This window comes from Alligator mississippiensis, chromosome 6 (genome assembly GCF_030867095.1).
Source record: "Alligator mississippiensis isolate rAllMis1 chromosome 6, rAllMis1, whole genome shotgun sequence".
NCBI classification, from domain to species: domain Eukaryota; kingdom Metazoa; phylum Chordata; order Crocodylia; family Alligatoridae; genus Alligator; species Alligator mississippiensis.
Genome location: NC_081829.1, coordinates 43,548,093 through 43,572,162, shown reverse-complemented (window position 1 = coordinate 43,572,162; position 24,070 = coordinate 43,548,093). Strand labels below are relative to the sequence as shown.

The window sequence follows — 24,070 nt, the reverse complement described above, 5'->3', positions numbered from 1 at the left end:
CTGGATTCAGAGGTATTCTGTTTATCTGTGTGCTCGTGTCTGACTGCATTTTATTGTTGCCTTCATGAACTGATTCCTGGAATATGAGGGTGTCAGCCTGTCCATGCTGATCAACCCAGCCAGGTCAGGCATGTCACATTAGTGTGTGTGTGTGTGTGTGTGTGTGTGTGTGAGACTGATTTAGTGGCTGAAGGAACCAAGCCCAACTGAAACTCAGTCCTGCAAGATAGCTCCATTGGAAGTGAAGACTTGCAGAAGGGAGAGATACAACTCCGCATAGAAACACAAGTAACACAAGCAGCACATTGATAGAATTACAAAGGCCCTAAAAACATATCCCTAATTAATGAGTGCACCCCAAAGTGATGAGCAAATCTGGTAACAACTTTGTCCAGTGATTAGAGCTGTAGCATAGAAAGATGGTAAACCTTGGATCACTGCCTCCTTGTCTGGCATCTCCTTGAATATTGATGCTTGTATAGCATGCAGAGTATTTCCAAAGAATTTTCTTCTGTGTGCGTTTGAAGAGAAGGATGAGGAAAAAATGCTTCTATGCTGCTGATGAAGGATTTTTCCCCCAGCTAACTCACTTGACTCTTGTACTTATTTCAGCTTTTTCTCTTTTATGGGAGCACTTATTTTAGTTTTTTAATAACTGAACATTTTTTTTTTACAGGTCTTAAATAATAATGATGGTACAGTAATTATTTTTTATAATGCTCATTCACACACAAATCCTTCCAACATGCCTGAGGTGCTACATGGACACTTTAAAATTAAACATAACAAAATTGATATGAGAAAACTAAATGAAATTTTAAAAAGCTTAATACTGTAGCACTATTAACAGAAAGGCTGCTTTGGAACCTCAGAATTCCAATACAAAATTTGAGCCGGAATACATTCCTATGAGTTATTTCTTGTCACCTAACCTGTTATACCCAATTCATTAGTTCAGGTGAAGTCTTTTCTTATGCCCTGTGACTAACTTTTCTTCTAAGAAGCAAGCCTTGCATTCTTTTCTTTCTTTTTTTTTTCTTCTAGCTGTTCTTTCTTTCTTTCAAAGTTTCCTATGATTTTCTTTTATATATGTTTTAGTTGACTTGTTTCATTTTCAGGGAACATAGACGTATCTTTGGTTCTTTTGTGGGCACCATTACTATTGCCAATATGTTCAAGCACTTCACAAACTTTAATTCATTTATCTTGTTATAAACTATAACAAATAGGAAAAGATTATTATTTCCATTGTACTGATGGGAAAATATGTTGAACAGCATTGTAAGGAGAAGTCTGGATATCTGGAGTGGCTGCTGTACACAAGCCAGTGATGACTTCCAGTTGCTACCACTGCTGTGACCGCAATTTCACAGCTGTGGCAAAAGCCATTTTTTTCACCTCTTTACCCCGGTCATGCCCCAGAACAGTCTCTCTCTAATTATACCACTCACAAGAAAGAGAGGCTAAATGACCTGTCCCGTGGCACACAGCATGTCTGTGATGAAGAAGCAGCTTGAATTCTCCAAACTCCTAACCAGTAGCACATGCTGTCCCTCAGCAATTTGGACAGGGACCAAGCTCTGAAACTTCAGCTGTCATCAAAAAGCAGAAAATCTTGGGAATTAATATACTAATAAAGAAATCCCAAATCAGGAGACAACAGATGTGGTTAGGAGATATACATAATATGCTCCTTGTGTGCAGTCTGCAGATGAATGGTGCACAGATGCATTTGAAATATTCATAATGTCTCAACACATTCAACGTCTATTTGACAACAGCTTAAATTCTTTTTCTTCAGCCCTAGATTTTTCAGTGTGGTACTTAGCAAAAAAAAAAAAAAAAAAAAAGAAAGGAAGAAAGAAAGAAACATTGCCAATTAAGCCCATAATTACAAATGGCAGGACAGACAGTGGATCCCAGGAATGTCAGGAAATATATCAGGCACAAGAAAGAATCATCTCTCTTTCAGAAATTCAAAATACCTTTGGTAAAATGTCTTAGTAAAGATTTCCTAGTTGCACACAGTTCTGGGGCTAATAATCAGGGCCATGTGTAGACAAAATGAGAGGTGTGTTTACACAACACTTTAAAGCAAGCTAAATGCTTTTGCACCATTTTAATGGTGTCAGTGTTTGCACATCTTGGTGCCATATTGTGCATTAATTCCAGCCACAGTAGGAAATGCCGGTAGCATAATGCGCCTTAAATGACTTGGGGTGCAGCAAACTAAAACTCCTTTGAGGAGTATTAGATTGCTGCCCCAACAGCTGTGGAGTGAAGTACTGGGCTCCGTGCAGCTCCATGGCTCTGCAGGAAGCCCAGCAGACAGTCTGACAGCATCCCAGGAAATCAGCTCTGCCCAAGGAAAATGGAGAGCCTGATCTTTCCCTCCTCCCCTCCCCCTCAGACCGGGAGCCTGCCTGCCTGCCTGAGCTACACAGGAGCCTGGTGCTTCCCTACATAGCTGCGGTGTCCCCCTGGGACCACCCGAGCTGGGTACCTGTGGGCAGGTGCCACCTGACGGTAGGGGGCCACTGCTGCTGCAGAGGAAAACACCAACCTCCCCACCACAGCCCAGGGGCTGCTTTGCCTACTGGAAGCTTGCCCTCCCCTCCCTGCAAAAGAAACAGGTAAGTCAGCAGGGTATGTGCATGACACAGGGGTTTAATCATCCCTAAACTGAAGTGGTATTTTTTAAAACCCGCTGCTTTAATTTAGGGCTGCAGTTTCATCTACACGTGCCCCGGAAGAGTAATTCAAAAATTAATTTTAATTAAAATTAAAAGAGTGAATTAAAATCACTTGAGTTTAGCCAAGAAACAAAAACAAAACTTGAAATTAATCTGAGAATGAAATGTGATTATTTAATTTTAACTACAGTGCCCCTGGACATTTTTTTTCCTTTCAATTTTAATACCAATTCTTAGTTTTCACTAATATTTTTGCTTTTGCTTTACATTTTTCTTGCTTTTCAAAAAAAACTTAAGAATTGGTCATTGGCAAGTTACAATTTGGATTGGTGCTTCCTAGTCTGACTGCCAAAGATGCTGATAAAGAAGTTACTTCCAGGACCTCACCCCAGATGCCACAAATCTATGGGGCACCATATTCACCTGCTCCTCCATCACAATGGTTCAATATCAGGACCTTATACATTTGGTTTTTAGACTCATTCTTCTCACTGAAATTATATGGAGATATAAGTGCTCACCAACCTTTAGAAACCAAGTAGGGCTTCACTGCCTTGCTTTCTGCAGCTTATCTATTTATATAAGGATTTAAAGAGTTACTGAAAATGGTGCACACTTCATGAATTATGTGCCTTCCTACTCCTCCCTTTTCAGTGCTGTGGAGTTGGGAACAGATCAAGAAAATGGAGGATGTAGGAAAGAGCAATAACTGGAAAGAAGGGTTGTTGATTAGTACCTTAGAGTAATGAGGTGAAAAGATAGAAGCATATAGACATTTTTAAGTGCAGGTTAGAAGGATACTTAGCTTGGGGTGTTGCAGGCAGGGATGATCATGCCATAAGCAGAGGGTTAGATTAGATTAACTTCCAAGGTCTCTTCCAGTTCTTTGTTTCTATGACTGTCTGATTATTTTATCATTCTGTGAGCGTGGAAACCAGTGTATAGTGGATGGAAAGGATAAGCTACCAAGTCCAGACCTATTCTCAAAGTGTTTGAGCTCCTAAAGTATACAGAACTTAGGATACAGCCCTGGAGCACCGTCCCCTGTTACAATGGTTCTCAATGCTGTCAACATTGAGTCTTTAGGGGGAATGGATGGATGCACAGGGTGAAGAGCAGTGTAGATAAACCAGGAGCAAGACAGGGAAATAAGGCTCGAGGCCAATCAGAATGCCTTAAAACTTTTGAAAGCATTAGGTAGTCCATAGGGGGTCTGTAGGCAAGGGGCTGCCAAACTTTAAATGCCTGCTGAAATGTTCTGAATTTTATAATGAGCACATTCATTTCATGAATTTGCTTTCCAACAGTTCAACTTTGTTACAGCAATGTTTCACTGAGCTCTGTCTAATAAACATCATTTGTGATTTATCTGAGAAATCTTTTTTGTAGCTAATATGTGTATGTGGTAAGGGAAACGGTGTATTAATAGAATGACTGACAGGTGGTTTGTTTTTTTTTTTAACACTTCAGTTCTCTGCTAGTCACAGATCATGCATGTCAATTCTGAAGCTGATAGGTCTTTTACTGGGGACTTCAGAGTGGGCTTGAGAACACAATCAGGCTTGTAATGAAAACCTTAACAACATTGCTGCTACTGCTGCTCCATAATACTAGTTTCTCCCTGAGGCAGAGTGGGGCTCCCCAACTAGCCACAGTGCTACTTTCCCCACTTACTTTTGGGCACGCCACCCACCTGACTCACCTGCCACACCTTGTTCTTAATTATGATGTTAATTAAGGCGGGAGGCTGCCCATTCTTGCCCTGGTGCCAGGGGGCACTATCTGCAGCTCTGATCCTCCCCTATACCACAGCCCACGCCTTGCAGATGGCATCTTCAGATGTTAATCTCACCAGCCCCACACTGGGCCCCAGAATCCTCCTATACTAGGCTCTCAGCCCTCTGGTGTTCCCCCCCTTCACTGGGGTTCCTCATCTCCGCCCCCTCACTTGGGGCTCCACACCACCCCCTCACTTTGGGCCATGGGGCTTCCCCTGCCTGGTGGGATCAGGTGGCTGTAGCCATGCCTGGCCCCAACTACCTTTCCTCAGGGTCTTGCACCCCACAGGGCTCAGGTGACCTTAGCCATGCCTGGCCCCAACTCTCCCTCCTTGGGGTCTTGCACCCCACAGGGTTTGAGTGGCTTCAGCTATGCCTGGCCCCCACTCTCCCTCCTCTGGGTCTTGCACCCCACAGGGCTCAGGTAGCCTCAGCCATGCCTGGCCCCCACTCTCCCTCCTCAGGGTCTTGCACCCCACAGGGCTCAGGTGGCCACAGCTGTGCCTTGCCCCAGATTTCACTTCTCGGGGTCTTGCACCCCACAGGGCTCAGGTAGCCATAGCCTTGCCTGGCCCCAACTACCTCCATGGTTACGTGACCCACCCAAAGGTGAGGGCTAGGGTTAAGGAACCCCTACCTGTCTTTTACCAGGGTAATAAATGGCCTGGCATTTCCTGGGAGCTCCTGCAACACTGAGAGCCTCATGACGCCACCCACTCCCATCAGGGTGCAGCTTTAGGGCATGCTCAGGACCAAGAGCCTCCAAACTATCCCCTACAGCTCCTGCCTTTACCTCCATGATGATATATGAGGGCTTGCAGCCAGGCAGTGTTGCTGCCTGGTCTGCTAGCAGTGAACTGCCTTGTTTGTATGGGCAGCCAGAGATCCAAAATGGCCACTGCAATCAATAACCTGCTGACTGCTTGGTTCCGCTCTTAAAGTGGCAGGCACCAACAGTACCCTGCCACACACCTTCCCCCTTAAAAAATAGTTCCTGGGGAAGGTTTCCCCTGCCGCTCCCCCAAAGCAGGCTCCCCTCAGAGCGTGTGAGAGCCCTCAAGTGGTGAGCACCCCAAAGGTGCTCTGCCACACACCTTCCCCCTTAAAATGACATTTGGGGGCTTGACTTGGCTTCCTTCCCTGCTGGCTTTTCCCCAACCTACTGTAGCCCCTGCCACATGATGAGCACCCCAAAGGTGCTCCACCACACTCCCCTTCTGGCAATTCAACAGCAGCAATACTGCAGATCAAAAGGATCTTCTATGAAAAGAGAGATAGCAGCATACATTTATCCAAAGTGTGGGGGTTCAAGTTTCCTAACATAGAAAGTAAATACAGGAGCATTTGGTAGTTCAGTTGATGGGCAAATTGTCAGCTATTATTGAAATTGTGCATAGGATCAAAACCATGACCAAGACCATAGGATCAAAGACCATGACAACATCCATAATGGAGCTCCAGTATGTGGATGACAATGCTGTCATTGATCAATCTGAAACAGAACTCCAAACCACTCTTAATGTATTCTCGGAAGTCTACAAGAATATTAGCCTAACTCTAAACATCAGGAAATGCAAGTTCTTTACCAACCTGCTCCAAATGGAGAAACATGCCCCTCCACCCCCATTCAAACCAATGGAGAATTGCTGGAGAACATGGATCACTTTGCCTATCTTGGAAGCCATCTTTCATCAAAAGCAGACATTGACGCGGAAATACAACATTGCTTGAAATGTGCAAGCGCAGCCTTTGGATGCCTGAGTAAGAGAGTCTTCTTAAATCATGACACCCTTGCTGAAATGAAGCTCTTGGTTTATTGAGTCATTGTCATTCAAACTCTGCTGTATGGCTTGGAAACTTGGACCACATACAGAAGTCATCCCAAGATCTTGGAAAAGTACCACCAACAGTGCCTTCACAAGACCCTTTGGATTAGCTGGAAGGATAGATATATAAACATCAGCATCTTGGCCAAAGCAAATTCCAAAAGCATTGAGACCATGATCATCCAAAATCAACTTTGCTGGACAGGTCATGTTGTTCACATGCCTGATTCTCACCTTCCAAAGAGAATCTTTTTCTCATAGATGAAAGAAGGTCAGTGAAGTAGCGGAGGGCAAAGAAAGTGCTTCAAAGACTCCCTGAAGGCAAACATGAAGAGGTGTAACATCAACATCAACACTTGGGAAACCCTTGCTCAGGATCAACCAAAATGGAAGAAGGCTCTTTGGGAGGGACCTCAACACTCTTTAACATCTTCATTAATGATCTGGATTCAGGAATCAGATGTGAACTGGCCAAGTTTGCAGATGATACCAAATTATGGGGGAGTGTGGTCACACTACAGGAGAGACTGGGGATACAGGCTGATTTGGACATGCTTTCAAGGTGGGCTGACCAAAACCTGATGGCCTTTAATGTAGAGAATTGTAGGGTGTTGCACCTCGATAGGAAGAACCCTCAACATACAGGCTTGGCAATGCTATTCTTGCTAGCACCACGACCAAAAGTGACTTGGGGGTCTTGATTGACCACATGAATATGAGCCACCAATGTGATGCTGTGGCTGGCAAAGCAAATGAAACTGTGGTGTGCATCCATTGATGCATCTCAAGCAAAACCAGGGAAGTCATCCTCCCACTTTACTTGGCCCTGGTGAGACCGCAGCTGGAGTACTGCATCTAGTATTGGGACCCCCCACTTCAGGAAGGATGTGGAGACGCTTGAGAGTGTCCAGAGGAGAGCCACTCATATGATCCAAGGCCTGGAGGGAAGGCTGTATGAGGAGAGGCTGAGGGACTTGGCACTCTTCAGTCTGGAGAAAAAAAGGTTCAGGGGGGACTTGGTGGAAGCCTACAATTATATAAAAGGGGTGTATCAGGACCTGGGAGAACAGCTGTTCACTGAGCTCCCCAAGTGATAACAAGGTTTAACAGCCATAAATTCCAGAAGGCTGATTTAGACTAGACATAAGAAAAATGTTATTTATGGTGCTAGTGTCCAGGGTCTGGAACAAACTCCCTCCAGAAGTGGTGCAAGCACCTACTCTGGACTCTTTCAAAAAATAGGTGGATGAATTTCTTGCTGGGGTCACTTGATCCCAGCTGACTTCCTGCCTATGGCAGCGGGACTGGACTCAATGATTTCATGAGGTCCCTTCCAGCCCCTAATGCCTATGAAATCTATGAAACACTTTGAAACAGCCACCTGTGGCCTTACTATTAAGATACTTGGAAGATTATCTTACTCATTCAGGAGTGATCACCCATCATCATCATTATTTACTGTGACTTAAAAGTCATAATGGGTGGAAAGAAATGAAATGCATATATATATTATGTTAGGATGACAATATCTGGATCTTGGGGAGCACTGGATTTGCAGCTGAATAAAAGCCTATTACCTGTGGCCTAGCAAAAGCTGCTAACCACAAGGCAGAATGATAGCTAAGCCAGCCATTTGCTTATGCTAAGTAACCATCTTAATTGTGTGAACCATTTTCTGAGAAAAAGCAGCAAGTGAGTTTGTGTAAGTCTGTGTGTTGTGAACCAGCTACAGGAAGCAACAAGATAAGATACAGGGGTCTGAAGAATGGAAGATGGTATAACATGGGATAGAAAAACAGACTGGAATGTGAAAAACAGTATGTAACTGGAAACAGAATACGAGATGAGTATATGCAAAAAGGTGAATGGTAACTGGTGAAGAAGCCTCTAGAAGCTTCCAGGCTTTGGTCAAAGCTCAAGTGACTGAGAGAAGCGGGAGTCAAGGTCTTAGACATGCGCTTATAGCAAAGAGGCATGTAAATGAACGAAATGCATAGGCAATTGCATGCTAATGAAACAAACTGTAAACAGAGGCAGAGCTTGAGATAGGAGGAGAGATGGGTGGAAAAAAGTAGGAGCAAGGGTGGAATGAATGTTAATGACCATGAACCAAAGTGTATAAAATGTGAAAAGAACTATTGTTCATGGCAGGTCCCTGGTTTGTTGTTTTTTTGGGACCTTTGCCTGAAGCTGTCTCCATTTTAAATAAAGCTGTTGCAAGCAATATGTGCAAGTAGTGTTTGTTCCCTGCTTGCTCTGGCTAATGAGTAACAGGATCCATGAGCAATTGGATCATCATCTCCCTAGTCGTTGGGCACTACATGGAGTCGGGGTCTAACATATTCCTCTCTGGTTCTAGGTAAGGTATTATCTGGGAAAGTTCCAATGACTGACTGAGACCAAAATAAACATGTTATTCCATATTATACTGCACTGAAGCCAAATGGTATTAAAATTTAGGAATAGAGGAACTAGGTCTGATGGAACAGAAGATACATGGGGCAGGAATGTGTATGTACTCTTTGAATGATCAGAAGATGGAAGCATCTCCATAACTTATTAAGGGGGGTGACTAGTCGTGGAGTATCTTCATTCTTGCTTTCAGGGAAAGTAGTATTAACACAATGTTAAAAGATTTAAATAAATAACAAACAGAAAACATGGGACCAATGCAAATTGGGGAACAATTGGCTTTTAGCCTCCATTATGATCTTTTACTGTCTGGCTCCTGCTACACATAAGAACAGCCTTTATGGCTGCTATAACTTGTGCTAAGCATCTAGTAGTCACAATGCAGCATGAACTGAACTAATGTAGCTGATGTTAACATAGAGTGTAATAATAGTGAAATATAACCATGTTAATCTTGTCCTGTAAGCAACTTGAAAACTCCATTTTGTATCCTTCTGCTTGACATAAGTGAATGAACTCTGCATAGCTTTTATGAATGAGCATGTGTAAAAGGGTGAATGGTGAGAGAATGGCATAGAGACAGGAGAAGAAGATTTAACTGTTTAGGTAAGCAACAAGGCACCAAATGTAAGTTACCAGCCAGTAACTAATTAACAAATGGCTGAAGAATCCCTTTGAAGTTTGAGGGCACAAAGGAGATAACAGAAGAAGAAATTCTGCCAGATGGGCAACGAGAATACTCCAAGGCTAAGATAAGCTGAAGACAAAAGAAGAACAACCACAAAAACAGAAGCTGGCTATGGAAAAACCCCAAAGCACTGAAACAAAGGATGCCAATCCCTATAAAAGAACACTTTGAAAATGCCATGTTGGGTGAGTCTCCTTCTCTACTGCTGTTTCATTGGAGCACAGATGCATCTGTTCACCCCACTCCAGCTGTTATCTTTAAATCTGCTATCTTCAAATCATCATTATATACTCAATAAACCTGGGTTGGCCACCCTGGGCTGATATTGAGCAACCATTGCTGGTAATTATATCTGGTGTGTGTGTGGATGAAATGGTTGTTTTGTGTATGTCTATGCCTGTGTATAATGATGTATATGATGATTTGTGTGTGTATGTATGAACAGTGTGCCCAAACCTCTATGTCTAACTCATGTAATCAATAAATGTAGCACCTTGCCTTATCCCCCTTTATAAATTGTCACTTATAATTTAAGCAATTAGGTTAATTTAAGTAACATTTTTGGTGGAGAACGCGTGTGGGGGTGAATAAGTTTCTATGTTGCAGTTATTGATCAGTTGTGTGTTATCTGTATAGTAAGTTTTGTCTGTAAATGTGTTTGGCTGTCTATCTGAAGTTGTGCACATTGCTCGGTGGTAGAAGTGCCGAGTGTAGTGGTCTCGGGTTAGACCGACCACTTAGAAAAATAGAGGAATACTTGAATACTTGGACAAGTTGTTTGACTTGGAAAGCCCACCTGTGGGTTGTGGATAATTAAGAAGCTCACATTGTGGGTTATGGACTGCCAGGGTATTGCAGACCGCCTATAGAGAGGGGTTCATTGCTTTGGGTTTGAATTGTTTTCGGACTTGGTTATCTTGGAAATTGGACTTTTTGGCACATTTTTACAGACTAGTAGACTGGGTTTAAATAATAACAAATGGTAACTAACTTTAGTAAGAAAAATACAGGAAACGGTAGTTAAGATGTTCAAAACAAAAACAGTAAAGAGTGAGGCACTTGTAAAAAAACCTCAAAGATCCCCTGCCTACATATCTGCAAGATATGAGTCTTTTAAAACAAGTGTTGCAGTGATTTGGACATAGCTCATGGACCAAGCAGGCAGTAAGAGACGCCTGTACCATTGCTGATTTAAAAGACAAATTTAAGAACTATATGCAGATATATAATATACCACTGTGACAGCTGAAAATTATGTCTGTGTGATAAAGGTGCTTGCTGAAGGCTCTATGAAGATTAGACCAAGTGCTTTTTGTATTTGTTTAAATATTAAGCTGTATGTTTTTTGCTAAGAGCCTAATTAAAGCTTAAGATGTAGTAAGGCCTTATATAAAGTAAGGCCTAGTAAATTTAGCAAAGCCTTGAAGTAGTAAGGCCCTGTGGCATAGTTAAAATTAACCTTATCAAAGGAATGCAAGGCTTGTACTGCTATTGGTCAGTCTAAGGACAGTTGAAGGAAAAAGAATCTGAGTGATTGTACATTATCAGTACCTTTCAGAAACTATAAATTAGCTGGAATATCTAGAAATCATTCTGAAGGAAGATACAGCTCTGTGAAAAGGATTAGTTGGCCTAGATCAGTGGGTCCGTGGACCTCAAGGAGCCCAAGAACTGAATTCCAGGGTTCTTCCTGGTACCTCTCGGACAGCACTGATCGGGGACGCCTGACTTTGCTGAACTTTGCGGAAAGAGAAACTTGTTGTACATCAGGCATCAGAGGGGACTGCTGATAAGTTGACGACATTAATTGTTCTTGTCTGTCAGTATTTGTCTTGCTACTACGCGTACGTGTGTTTTTATTAAGTCAATAAACCTTTCTTACCTTTCTACCCCCAAACATACTCTCAATCCCAAACCCTCTGCAGGTGGCTGGGACAACCACCACACTCCATAAAAAAGGAGTCTGCAGCAATGTCGCTTTTATGGGAAGCTATTAAACATCTGTTCCTCTGTCTAACTAACTGTTAGGAGGCATTTGAAAGGGGTTAGCTAAAGTTTGTAGTAAGGTAAAGTTGTATAATAATTGTAACTAGGGTTGTAAGTTTTGTGCAGGAGAGGTGGTTTGTTACTTCTGACCAGAAAACTTTGTTTGTCTGGGTCATGCAGAGTAGTGGACATGAGTACATGCTGTGTTCCGCTTGGGTTTAAGTAAAAACCTCCTCTTGTGTTTGCAATAGGAAGCTAGGAGAGAGCAGATAAAGTCATCTCTCTGCTGGAAAGGCTGTGTAAATGACAGGGTCCTTGAAAAGGGTTAGTCTTTTATGAATGGTTACAAGAGTAGTTGTGTTTTCTGTGAAGTTTGTAAGGTGTAAGTTACCAGTGCAAGTTATGGCAAGTTAAGGTGTTATGCAGGCAGTAGAGCTTCAAAGAAATCAAAGACAGTTAAAGAAGTGTAAGACAAACACTTTTTACTGGACATCTGCTCAGGCAGTGGCAGAGGATTTGTGATTGGAAGTGAGGGGAAACTTGGTTCTCCACCCCCCTGCCGCCTCTCCAGGAACAGTGAAGGGCCTAAAAGAAATAGAGATTGTTACAGGAGCATAAAAGCGTATTTTGGGAAACATCAAGGTACAGCTGTGTAAACAGAAATCAGTGCCCAAAATTACTTTGAGTTACTCTGGGCAGGGAAAGAGCAATGAGCTTATCAGAGTCATGCTTTGTGTTTTCTCTGCAGAGGCATTGTTTGAAGGTAGGAAAAGTTTTTCTAAAGGAATTGTGCATGGTGTGCAATTCGTCTCCTGTGGTCTTTCGGAGGGAGCTAGAATAGAGCTTACTGGACTGTGTGTCTGTGAAGAAAAAAGACAAATTTTTTTTTTGGCTTGTAGAAGGCAAGGCCAGCACAAAGTGTGCAGCCATAAAAAAGAGAGAGAGAAATCAAGATTTGCTGGGTGGATAGGTTTGCAAAGAGCAAAGCAAGAAGGGGCCACTGATAAAAATGGATTGTAAAGCCTGTAGCCTAGAGAGGGTTATGGTTAAGATCTGTTAGTGCAGGGTAGTCTCTGCAAAATGCCGCACAATAATCACCCTGGGGAATGGGCAGGGGCAAAAATAGGGTGCCTTAAAACCCTAGCTTCTACTACCGTGTGGGTTACCCTTCATTGGGAAAAGGCTAGGGGGAGCATACCCCAACAGAAAAACCTTTAGTAAAGGAAAAAGAATAGAAGAAAGTAAAAACATGGTCTGGGAGGCAACTGTTATAAAAAAAGAGATGTGAAAAGTGTTTTAAAAAAGGAAGAAAAAAATAAGAGATTAACAGAGTTTAAATGCTAGAGCAAGTAAAAGGAAAGAGTAAGAATGTAATTTAAAAAAAAAAACTGATTTAAAGCAGGGAAAAAGATACAGTTGCTTTAAAAAAAAGGCAGATCCTGATCTCAGAGTACCTGAGGTCATGCTGTGGTCCATTTGGGTTAAGTACAACAACTTCTATCACTGGTCCAATAAAAAGGAGGAGTGTTGTATGTTTGTTCTCTGTGTGTATTGCAAGGCAGAAAAACTGCTAGAAATAAATGTCTGCAATCTCATTGGTAAAGAGGATGAAAAATGTTTTTTTTTTTTTAATCTCCCCTCACTCTTCAAAAATAGTGTAAATCTTTTAGAAAGGAAAGTGTTAACAACCTGTTAAGGCAAAAAGAAAAAAAAATGTTTTTAAACTTGGTATAGTCAGCACTGTAATTGTGTAAATGTAAATAATATTTTACTGCAAGGAGTTTTCCTTGGCAGATTGGTGTGTGTTTGTTTGTTTGTTTTTCTTTCCTCTTTTGCAAAAGCTATAGTGTAAAATCTAAACTAGTAGGAAAGGTGACTCAATAACTACGAAGCCATCAACAGCATTTTCTTCACCTAAGCCATGGTTTTATCATCAGAGCAAAATTGTTTTGTCTGTCTGTTTTGTGTTGTTTGTGTTTATTTAATGGATTAGTTTAAGTTGGCAATAGCTTAAATGTATATAAATATCATAAAGATGTAATAAACATTATGAATAATATTCTCTCCAAAAATCTGTCCGTGTATCCCAAACCAAAACACCCCCCTCCAGTTGGACTAGAAAGTTGTTCTAATCTTTGAAACAAAGAACAGCAATTCATATAAAAGTTTTAAGTTGTAAAGTTTACTTGTTTAGCAAAGTGGCATTTAGAAAAAAAAGTAATGTGTCTGTTTAGTAAATAACCTGATAACATGTTTTTTAAGGCTATAAAAGAAATATCATTTGCATTTAAATTCTATTTATAACACCAACATAACAGGATGTGTGTAAAAACTGTATTAACCCATTGTTTTATTAAAAAAAATTAAGAAACCTAGCACATCAGTATTTGCATAAAGAAAGTAAGAAATGCCTTTATTGATTAAAGCAAAATACAAAATGGATGGCCCATGAAGTTGGTGATAAACGTGGATCAGTTTAATAATGTGGGAAATACCACTAACTACAACATGTATAAATGGTTGGCACAATTTTAAAAAAAATTGGCAACCCATTTTATGGGAAACTAATGATCAGTTATGTATTTATAACTGGGATAAAAAAGAAACATACTTTGAATTCGAAGTGAATTGGACTAGTGCATATCATTAACCATCTTAGTACAGTGTTATATAAAATACAATTAGAAAAAAGAATCAAAATAGGTACATGTAATCAATAAACGCAGAACCTTGCTTTATTCCCCTTTATAAAGTCTCATTTGTAATTTAAACAATTGGCAATTTGAGTAACATTTTTGGGGGAGAATGCGGGCAACAAGGTATTCTTGTTTATTAGTCACTTAATCTTCTTTGGGGCCCAGAAAGGTGAAACAAAACCTATTGACTGTTTTAAATCATCTAGAGTTTTATTTTGTATAAGCATAATTCTCAGAGAACTATATTTGCCAGCTTTCCATCTGTTTCATATCACAAAAATAACTACAGTGAGGCTGAGAATTTGATATTTTGAGCTAACATCTTTCTACCAGTCCCCAATTAGTATGTAATTTCAGTCTTACAAATATTCTATTTTTACATTTTAAATAATATGTTTCAATAAACAGTTTTTGCCATGCCAGGATAATTTAGGAAACTGTACCTTATCTATGATGCAAAACATTAATAAAAAATCTTTGTTAAAAGTAAGTTATTCTATGATACCATCAATTGTCCATTAGTTCAGATCTCATTACCTGTTATGAAACCTTCATACACTATTGCAATAAGATATAAGGGGACTTACTTATCCAAGGTCTATGGACAATCAAGAAAAGTTAAAACTCCAAATAATAAGCAAGCTGAAGTATACCATAATTAGTTTACCAAACAGCAGGGACTACCAGAGAATTTTTACAGTGATCTGCTCCATTAGAGATGTATTGAATGAGGGGAAATTATTATTTTCTCCCAGGCTTCATCTGGTAGTCATATCAGATGGAGGAAAAAGGCCATGTTGATAACAAAGGAGCCACATTCTCCATCATGCTCAGCAATAGTCAAAAGAAGATTTTTTTTTAATAGCTAGCAGAACTTGGTGTCTACAAATGAACCTGAGATGTTTTCTGCCTTGCATACCAACACTTAATACAGGGGTGCATATATTTTTAGGAACTACCCGTTGGCACTTTGTCAACAGCAGGCCTATATCACATTTCAAGGCAATGACTGAAAATACATTTTATTTCCTAACCACACTATGTATGAGAAATTTGGACCTCCACTATATCCTTGTAGATCCTCCCCCCACTCCCTTTTGAAAAAAATGAAGTAGAGAATAATCTGATTTTGTGGAGTCCTCAACTTGAGGACCTCATAGGGGCTGGTCATAACTAATGGCAAGTGGCTGACCATTTTCTTAGAGTATAAGACAGAAAGATAGTTCATCTTGTTTATGCCACACCAATGATTCCTAAAGGAATGTGCCCTGCTTTGAACATCATATCCAACCATGGTATTATATTCTGATGTGCAAATGTTCAGGGTGAATTAAAATGAGTTTGGGAAAACTATAATTCCTATGAGAAATGAAATGGCTAATCCTCTCAAGTGTCAGGACCACAGCAGATACAAGGAGCTACTGTGACTGCTATTCACAGAAATTTCCCTTTTTCCTCTGTTTTAGGAGCAGAGCAGAAGGATTCTAGTGATACCTCCTCCAAGATATACATGACTGACATTGATATAGTAACTCAGTCTGGTGGGTAGCACATGAATTCCTTACATTAGCCCTTCCTAGGGAGAGAAACAAGTTCTATGTTCAGGTGCAATTCAGGGAATCTTCCCTTTTCCATGTCATAAAGCTCTCATTTCTCACCCTGATGGGCCATACACATCATGCTATGAAACTGTCACCAGTGAAAGCCTGGAGATAAATGACCCATCCAACACTTCATACAAGTGTAATTTTGGGGAGTTTATCCTCATTGTGCAAAAGAGAAGGAAATATTTCCTTGGCAAGATTTCTTTTTAATTGCAGCATTTCAAAGTAGCCAGAGGCTTGGACTGTTGGAAATACTCACATCAGATATGTATTAACAGACAAGAGTGCAAGGGAAGCAAGTCAAAGTGCCATAATCAACTGTGCTTATTACAAGGCTCTGTAATTTATCACAATGATATTGCTAACACATATATGGATCATTTTGTATAAATCTAATAAAATAACCCAAATGACTATATACACAAAATTGTATGAGCAAGATGAAAGACCAGATGTTATACAATTCCTTATAGATACAAATAATATACCATTATCTCAAATTTCCTCCTGATTGTAAACAAGAAAAACAATGAACACAAGAACCTGAAATAGTAAGGAAGAAAACTTCCATAAAAAGATGTCTCAGATATGGAGACTTATACTTTCTTTAAAAGAAACAAAAGTTTTCTCTTATATTTAAGTGTCATAATAGTTCCTGTATCAATAGAATAAACTGCCTGTGGGTTGTAGCAGGAAAATGCAAACACTGAAAATAAGAGAATTATCTCCTTCTCACATGAATGGGTGTTCAATTGGATGAAACATTTCTATGAAATTCAAGTTCCAGCTCTGTGTTAAAAAGAGATTCTTACCTTATAGGATTATCCATCCTTGAGACTGTGAGAAATGCTGCCAAATTAGCTGTGTAGGATGAACACACAATAAGAGTGAAGAGCCACCAACTTCCCATTACTATACGCATAGCCACAGAATTGACTGTAGATTCACCACCTACAAGAAAGCAAGGAGAGTGAACTTTCTCAGGAAATGGCATTCAAAATCACCTACAATGGCTGGTCTTTGTTTAAAATTAGCCTTTTAACTATCCCCATGCATTTCTATGAACTGTTCAATCTGCATTAATAGAATACCCTTTAAACATAAGCAAACACCAGTATGTATTTGAGATCTTGCCTCTCATAGAAATATTCTATCAATGAGTGCTCAGGCATCCAGAAAAATATGAGACTCTTTGAAGTTAATCCTTATGTCACACAAAGAAAATATTGAATTGTGCTAAAATTACAGCTTTCAATGACATCTTGAAAAATTCCTACATCAACCTTCCTTCTTCCCCTTCATAGCCCTCATCCAGACAAGTGCAGCCGTGCAGTATGTGATGCCACAGACACATTTGCAGTGCCACATACTGCACATTCAGTTGTTCTCCATGCTGCAAAGGAGCAACACAGGGTAAGTGGGGGATGGAGTTTGACCCCTGGATATCCAATTGTCAAAAAACCTGTCCAAAAAAAAAAAAAAAATAAAGCAGAGCAGCACATGTGGGGACAGCTCATGTCACTCAAAACTGAAGCCTGGCTGGTGAGAGCCACGCTGGATCGCTACTGCTGCAGCCCCAGGAGGCCATCAGGACCTCAGGCAAGGCTGCTGGGTCCAGCCCAGTGCTGGCCTTAACCTCCCCTGCCCCGCCTGGAGGAACTTGCCACATGCCAGAGGGCATGTGGCACAAGCGTTTCCCAGGGGGGAACCCACCAAGGCACAAGGTATCCTGCTACTAGTTGTCCCTGGCAAACCAAACATTCTTGCTTGTGTGGATGTGGCCATAGAGTTTAGAAAAATCCTTTTAAGAAAATCCACCTAGGGTTTTAGCCAGAATTGTCAGGATCAATACCACAGAATGACTTCTAAAAGTAAACAAGTACTTCTTTAAAAAGAAAGACTTGTACTGGAGTTTCCACTTCTACCACTTAAGAGTTTAAAAAAGTCAGAATATATTAGAGAGCAACTATATATTTTTGTACATTGACTATGATTCATTTAAATACTAGAACCAGGATCCTAGCTTCATTGCAAGATATTATTTATTATTTTCAACAATCAGTAGATTTTTTGAAGTTTCCAGCATAATTATTGTTGACCTTTAAATGACTAACCTCTACAACACAGTGGGTTTTTCCTTCTCCCTCTAGTGTTTACTAAAGGTGATTTTATATGCATTTTACTTTACTAAACCCACTGGAGTGGCCATCTCAATGACACAAAGGACAAAGAATAACAGTAAAAGTATAGCAATTTATTGTCTCTAGCTGAAATGTTACAAACTTGCAACCTATAGGGCGCATCCAGATGAGAGTGCATGCACATCTTGTAGCATCTCAAAACCCTTTGAGACACTGCAAGAGGCTGGCCCTGGGCTCTAGCTCCCCCTGCTGCAGACCCAGGAGGAGTCAGGAAGGGTTATTTTCATAGATGTAGGGTCGGAAGGGACCTCGTAGATCTTCTAATCCGACCCCCTGCCGTGGGCAGGGGAGAAAACTGGGCTCAAATGACCCCAGCTAGGTAAACATCGAGCCTCCTCTTAAAGACCCCCAAGGTAGGAGCCATCACCGTTTCCCTTGGAAGTTGGTTCCAGATCCTAGCCGCCCTGACTAGTAGTGCCTTCTAATGTCTAGTCTAAACCTACTCTCTAGCAACTTAGGGACGTTATTCCTTGTTACTCTGGGAGGCGCTAGGGGGAACAAGGTCTCTCCCAAACCCCACTGGTCCCGCCTAGTAAGTTTATAGGCAGCCACCAGGTCCCCCCTCAGCCTTCTCTTGTGAAGGCTGAACAAGTTAAGGTTCCATAGCCTCTCCTCATCGGGTCTGCCCTGCTGTCCCTGGATCATGCAAGTGGTCCTCCTTTGGACCCTCTTAATGTGGCACAATTTGCCCCACACCAAAGTGCATGTTCAGGCAGGTATCCCACCATCACTGCTGCTGCTGTTTTTTCTGCTGCTGCCCCCTCTCAGGAGAGAGGGAGATTCCCTGCTGCACCACCTTGCACCACCTGACACCATACCTGCGCTGGATTACTTCCTAATTGACTGACTGATCCTGCCCTCCCCCACAGATACCTCACTGCATCTGATCCTGCTCTGGCTTCCTGCTTCCTGCTCTTCTGCTGAGCACCTGGCTGGAGGCCTGAAGGGTTTCTGGACAGATCTTCAAAAAACAAAGCCCTTCCGCCGTTCCAACCATCTTTTACATCCGTCTCAGCAGCCTTTCCTGTGTGTTCTTGCCCTTGTGTGGTAAGTCTTGTGGTCCACTCCCTCTACCCCGGTGTTTGTTATGTGGCTGAGTAAGCCAGCTCGAGTTTCCCCAGCATGTGTGTGTGTGTGTGTGTGTGTGTGTGTGTGCGTGCGCGTGCGTGCGTGCATGTCTTCCCCGACATTTTCAAACCATAGGACTCCCTTTTTTTTCTCTGGTGGGGCTGTAGCTCAGTGAGCTTCAGCTCCCTTCCACCATACCCTGCTTCTCCCCCACAACCTCAGTATGCCCCTACTAGAATCACCAGCCCCACTGAATATTTTGTTTTTCTTCATTGACTTCCCTGCCCTCATGTAAAACAATGGCAGGGCAGGAACCTTTGGGTGGTGGCAGATGCCCCCACAGAGATTCCTGCCGCCTCCACTATGAGGGCGGATCCCAGCCAAGCCCCCAAGGGGATGCATGCCCCTGCAGCCTCCATCCCAGAGGCAGAGTCTGACCAACCTCTTCAGGGTGGACAAGCCTAACAGCCTCTTCTGCAGGGGCAGGTGGGACTCCAGTAGGGAGCCAACAGGGCCAGCCCCACACCCCCAGATGTATTCCCAAGCCCCCTCTCCCATCATCAGGGATCAAGGGCAAAGGCAGTGGGAAGGGCTCCACTTAAGCTTCCTCCACAGGTGGGGGTGGGAAGGGCAAGGGCCCTGACCCCAAGCCTAGACTACCAGTACCTGAGGGGACCAGGTGCACTACACCAGCCAGCACACCCATTCAGCTTTGCCCTGGCCCTAGCCCCGGCTCTGGTCCTAGCTCTTGGCCCCCCAGGTGGGGACCACAGATATACACAAGCAGCTACAAAGAGAGCTGAAGCCAGGGGGCCAGGACCCTTCACTGCTGGCCCTTCTAGCTCAGGTGGCAGGGCGCCCTTTCCGGCACTCACCCACAGGCACAGGGTGAAATGCCAACTGCCCAAGCAGGAGAACCTGCACTTTGAGACCTGGATGCAGGCCCTGGCTTAGGCAGCAGGAGCCCCAAGATCATGGTGGCCTCCCACTTTCATGGCAAGGGGATCTTTTTCCTTGCCTTAGAGGCTGCCGCACAAAAGGCACTGGAGAGGGGGCTCATTGTGGGGGGTGAGTACGTCCCTCTCAAGTCTCTAGAAAAGCTGGGGACCAGGGTGGTTCTCAGCTCAATCCCTCCCTATATCCCCAATTGGGCCCTGCTTCCCCAGCTCCAAAACCTGGGGAGTTATTTCCCCTGTGGTGGACCTCTCACTGCAGTGCCGAGACCCCAGCCGCCACCATGTGTGCTCTTTCCATCATCAGGTTATGATCTAGCTGGTAGCAGGAGCATGTCTGGAGGCTAAGGGGTGCCTGGCAATTCCTTATCAGTGGGCACTGGTGAGGATTTGTATATGTTGGGGGACCTGCGGTGCTTCTGGTAATGTGCATTTGCATCATGAGTACCCCACGGGACAGGAAGGGAGGGTATCTGTGGGTCCTACTGGAAAGAGGGCTGACCCTACCACTGGTGCCCCACCTCCCTCAGGCTGCCCCCAGTTCCCCAGCAACAACTACGAGTGTCCCCATGAGCTCAAGGGACCCTGCCCTCCAACCAAGTTTAGTGGAGTCTCAGGGAGGGCACCAGAAGCCAGGAGGAGCCAGGAGGAGAGGGAGCATGGCCCCCCTGCCCCTATTCATACCTCCATCGTGGCTGCCCCACCCCTCCAATCCTCACCTTCTCTTGCTGGAACCTGCCCACCTGAGGACCACCCCATGGCTGAGTGGGTGAAGGTCCCCTCTGGGCGTAAAGGCAAGAGGAAGGCCCAGGCACAGCTGGAGCCCTCTAACATGGAGGACTCCTCTCCCCTTCCCAAGACCACCACACAGGGGGGAAGGAGTGGCCCAGCCTCCAGGGGCCTCCCCAGCTGTGCCTGACACTCCACGCCCAGGAAAGATCAAATGGGTGATCCTCATGGAGGAGGTTTCAGGGCTGCTGGAGAGTCCTGAACAGGAGCCTATATAGGAAGCCCTTCATTCTGCTGACCAAGGCCTACCCCCTGAAACCACTGGTACCAAGGCTGAGGCCTACCCAAAGGAAGGCCTAGCAGCAGAGGCTCCTCCCTCTGATCTGGAGGATACAGAGGCCCTGGGGCTCATCCCAGTGAGTCCTGAGGGAGGAGATCCCCTTTCCCAGAACCCCTAGGCAGATGCTGGAGCCACCCCGGTGCCTGGCGGGTCTCTTCCCTCCCCCTCCCAGGAAAATGTCACCTCCAGCCTCCCCCATAGTCCTGCACCAGAGGAGGTTGCGGTGGGGTCCCCTAGTCAATGGGCCATTCTCATCAGGGACCCTGCACAAAACCCCTGGGGATCTAGCCCTACCCCACCATCTTGTGAAGAAGCCCCTTAGATGGTGTCTAAGGAGCCCTTGGAGCCCCAGGACCAGGAGGAGGATTCCTGAGAACCATCAGGCTCCATGGAACCTGCAGACCTTTCAGTTCCAGCAGCCCCTAGGGGTGAGCTACTTGCATTTCTTGACCATGACTACACCCACCGGTCCACTAGCAAGGTACAGCTAGCCTTGAACCACTGAGATTTTGACAGCGTCCTCGCCACTGCGAGGGCACTGGCGGGGGAAGGCAAGGGGCCTAAAAGCTGCAACACCTGGATGTATAGGTGGGCCCGCAGTTTCATAGATGCCCACTATATGTGTGGGAGGGTGCTACGTGAACCAATGGACCCCACACCAGGTGTTGAGATGCGCGTGGCCTCTGCTGAACCATCTGCTCCACCCCCCCAGCCATGAAGTCATTTAAGATAACTACCCTCAATGTCCACAGGTGCAGGAAGGGTCTCAGGAGGAAGGGTACCCTCTGGTACTCTTACAGGAGACCCTAACAACTCCAGCCAATGAGCCTAGTTAGTGCCTGGAGTGGGGAGGCAGGGTCTTTTTTAGACACCTCGCAAAAGGTGGCCAAGAGGTGGCCACCCTGGTCTCCTCAGGCCTTTAGCCGGAGATTCTCCAGGATGTTGAGGTGGTGCCAGGCTGCCTGCTGCACCTCCAGGTCCACATTCAGGCCTGGTCCTGAACCTTCTGAATGTATACGCTCCTGCAAGGCACCCGGAGTTGGTGGATTTTTTCTGCCAGGCAGCCACATACATCAGCACCCTCAACCCTCACAAGTGCCTGGTCCTTGGTGGGAACTTTAACATCACCCTATAAGCATGAGACTAGTTGGGCAGAGAGCAGAACCAGGCTACCTTGGGCATCCTTGGGAGTAGTCCATCAGGATCTCCCCTGGTGGACGTCTGGTGTGCCTGTTCCCCTACCAACCCCCCTGCCTTCACCTATGTGAGGGTGGGGCAGGAGCAGGTATACCACTCCCTGTTGGACTAGGTTTATATCTTTGCTGCACATTGCCTGGGCCCACTCCTCTGGCATCAAGCCAGCCCCCTTCAGGGATCACCATCTTGTCTGGGCCCTGGCATCATTTCAATGCCAGTCTGCTGAAGGATTTGGGCTTCAGGGAGGCCTTCCAGGATTTCTGATTGGCCTGGTGGGAGCAAGAGGAAGCTTTCCCCTCAGCTTAGAGATGGTGGGATGTGGGGAGGGTGCGAATCCAGCTTTTTTGCTACAGCTACACTCGAGGGCACACACAACAGAGGGAGGCAGTTTGCAAGCAGCTTGAGCAGGAAATGCTAGAACTGGAGAGGTGCCTGGCCACCATTCCAACCAACCCATCTCTCTGTGGAGAGTGTCAAGAAATGGGGGAAGAGCTTTGTGCTCTAGATGACCACCACACCCGCAGTGCATTTGTCCGCTCATGCGTCCAGCTCCTTCAGGAGATGGGCCATGGCTCCCACTTCTTCTATGCCCTGGAGAGGAGGTGGGGAGCCAAGAAGTGCATCACCTGCCTTCTGATGGGTGATGGAACCTCCCTCTTCTCCCTGGATCTGACCAATGCTGAATCCTGTCAGACCCTATGGGAGGGACTCCCACAGGTCAGTGTGGGTGACCAGGACTGATTAGAAGCTCCTCTCACTCTGAGTTTTTGGTCTCCCTCCATCTGATGCCTGGCAACAAGGTGCTGGGCATTAATGGGCTGACTGCAGAGTTCTACCAGCTCTTCTGGGATGTCCTGGGCCCAGACCTTGCCACAGTCTGGGCCAAATTTGAGGGAAGTAGGGAGCTCCCCCTGTCATGCTGGAGGGCTGTTCTGACCCTACTGCTGAAGAAGGGGGATCCCCACAACCTGAGGAACTGGTGTCCCATGTCTCCCTGGACAGACTACAAGGTGGCAGCAAAGGCCATCTCACTATACCTGTGGTCCATGCTGGTGGACGCGATCCATCCTGACCAGATGTACATGGTGCCTGGATGTTCCATCTTCGACCACCTGTACCTGGTTGGGACCTCCTGGAGCTATCACGCTGGGAGGGCCTGTCTTTTGCCCTCCTATTCCTGGACCAAGAGAAGGCCTTTGACAGAGTGGATCGCAGGTACCTCACAGGCATGCTGCAGGGCTTTGTCTTTGGGCCCTGCTTCATGTGAGCTCTCCAGGTGCTGTATACCTCTGCAGAGTGTTTGGTCAAGCTCAATTGGACCCTGGTGGAGCCCATCCCATTCAGGAGAGGGGATCCACTGGAGCATGGGCTCACTGCTCTACTTGGTGGTCTACCTGTCCCCCACAGACCTCTCCCTGCTGGAGAACTGGCACTAGCTGGAGGCAAGAGTGGTGGGGCAGTTCTGGCATGGGCAGGGTTCCTGAGATGTCTCTCTCTGTGTGGGAGAGTGCTGGTGCTGAACCAGCTGGTCCTGTCCATGCTCTGGCATCACTTACACACCCTGCCTGTGCCTCCAGAGGTCCAGGCGGGACTCCAGAGATGGGCACTGCAGCTTTTCTGGCTGGGATGGCACTGAGTCGCTGCAAAGATCCTGAGCCTATCCTTCTGGGAGGATGGCCAGGGCCTGGTTTGCCTGCAGAGCTAGGTCCTGGCATTCCGCCTTCAGGCCCTGCAGCAACTGCCACATGGTGTCAGTAGTCGCATGCCATGGGGCAACCTGGGGCATGCTTTCCTTCACCACTTCTGGGGGCTCTTATATGCCTGGCAGCTCCTCAGCCTGGGGGATTCTCCCTGCAAGACCTGCGAGGGCTGCCAGATTTCTACCAGGACCTCCTCTGG

The 24,070-nt window shown here is 44.7% G+C and overlaps 1 protein-coding gene across 2 annotated transcripts in view; it reads right to left on the bottom strand.

Annotated features, from left to right (window-relative positions):
• The window catches only part of GRID1 (glutamate ionotropic receptor delta type subunit 1), a 1,166,358-nt gene that overhangs the window by 80,637 nt on the left and 1,061,651 nt on the right, over positions 1-24,070 (bottom strand). For both annotated transcript variants that reach the window (XM_006277864.4, XM_019497194.2), the window contains one exon: positions 16,496-16,634. In XM_006277864.4, coding sequence (XP_006277926.1) covers positions 16,496-16,634 — 139 coding nt within the window. The remainder of the gene's footprint in view (positions 1-16,495; positions 16,635-24,070) is intronic.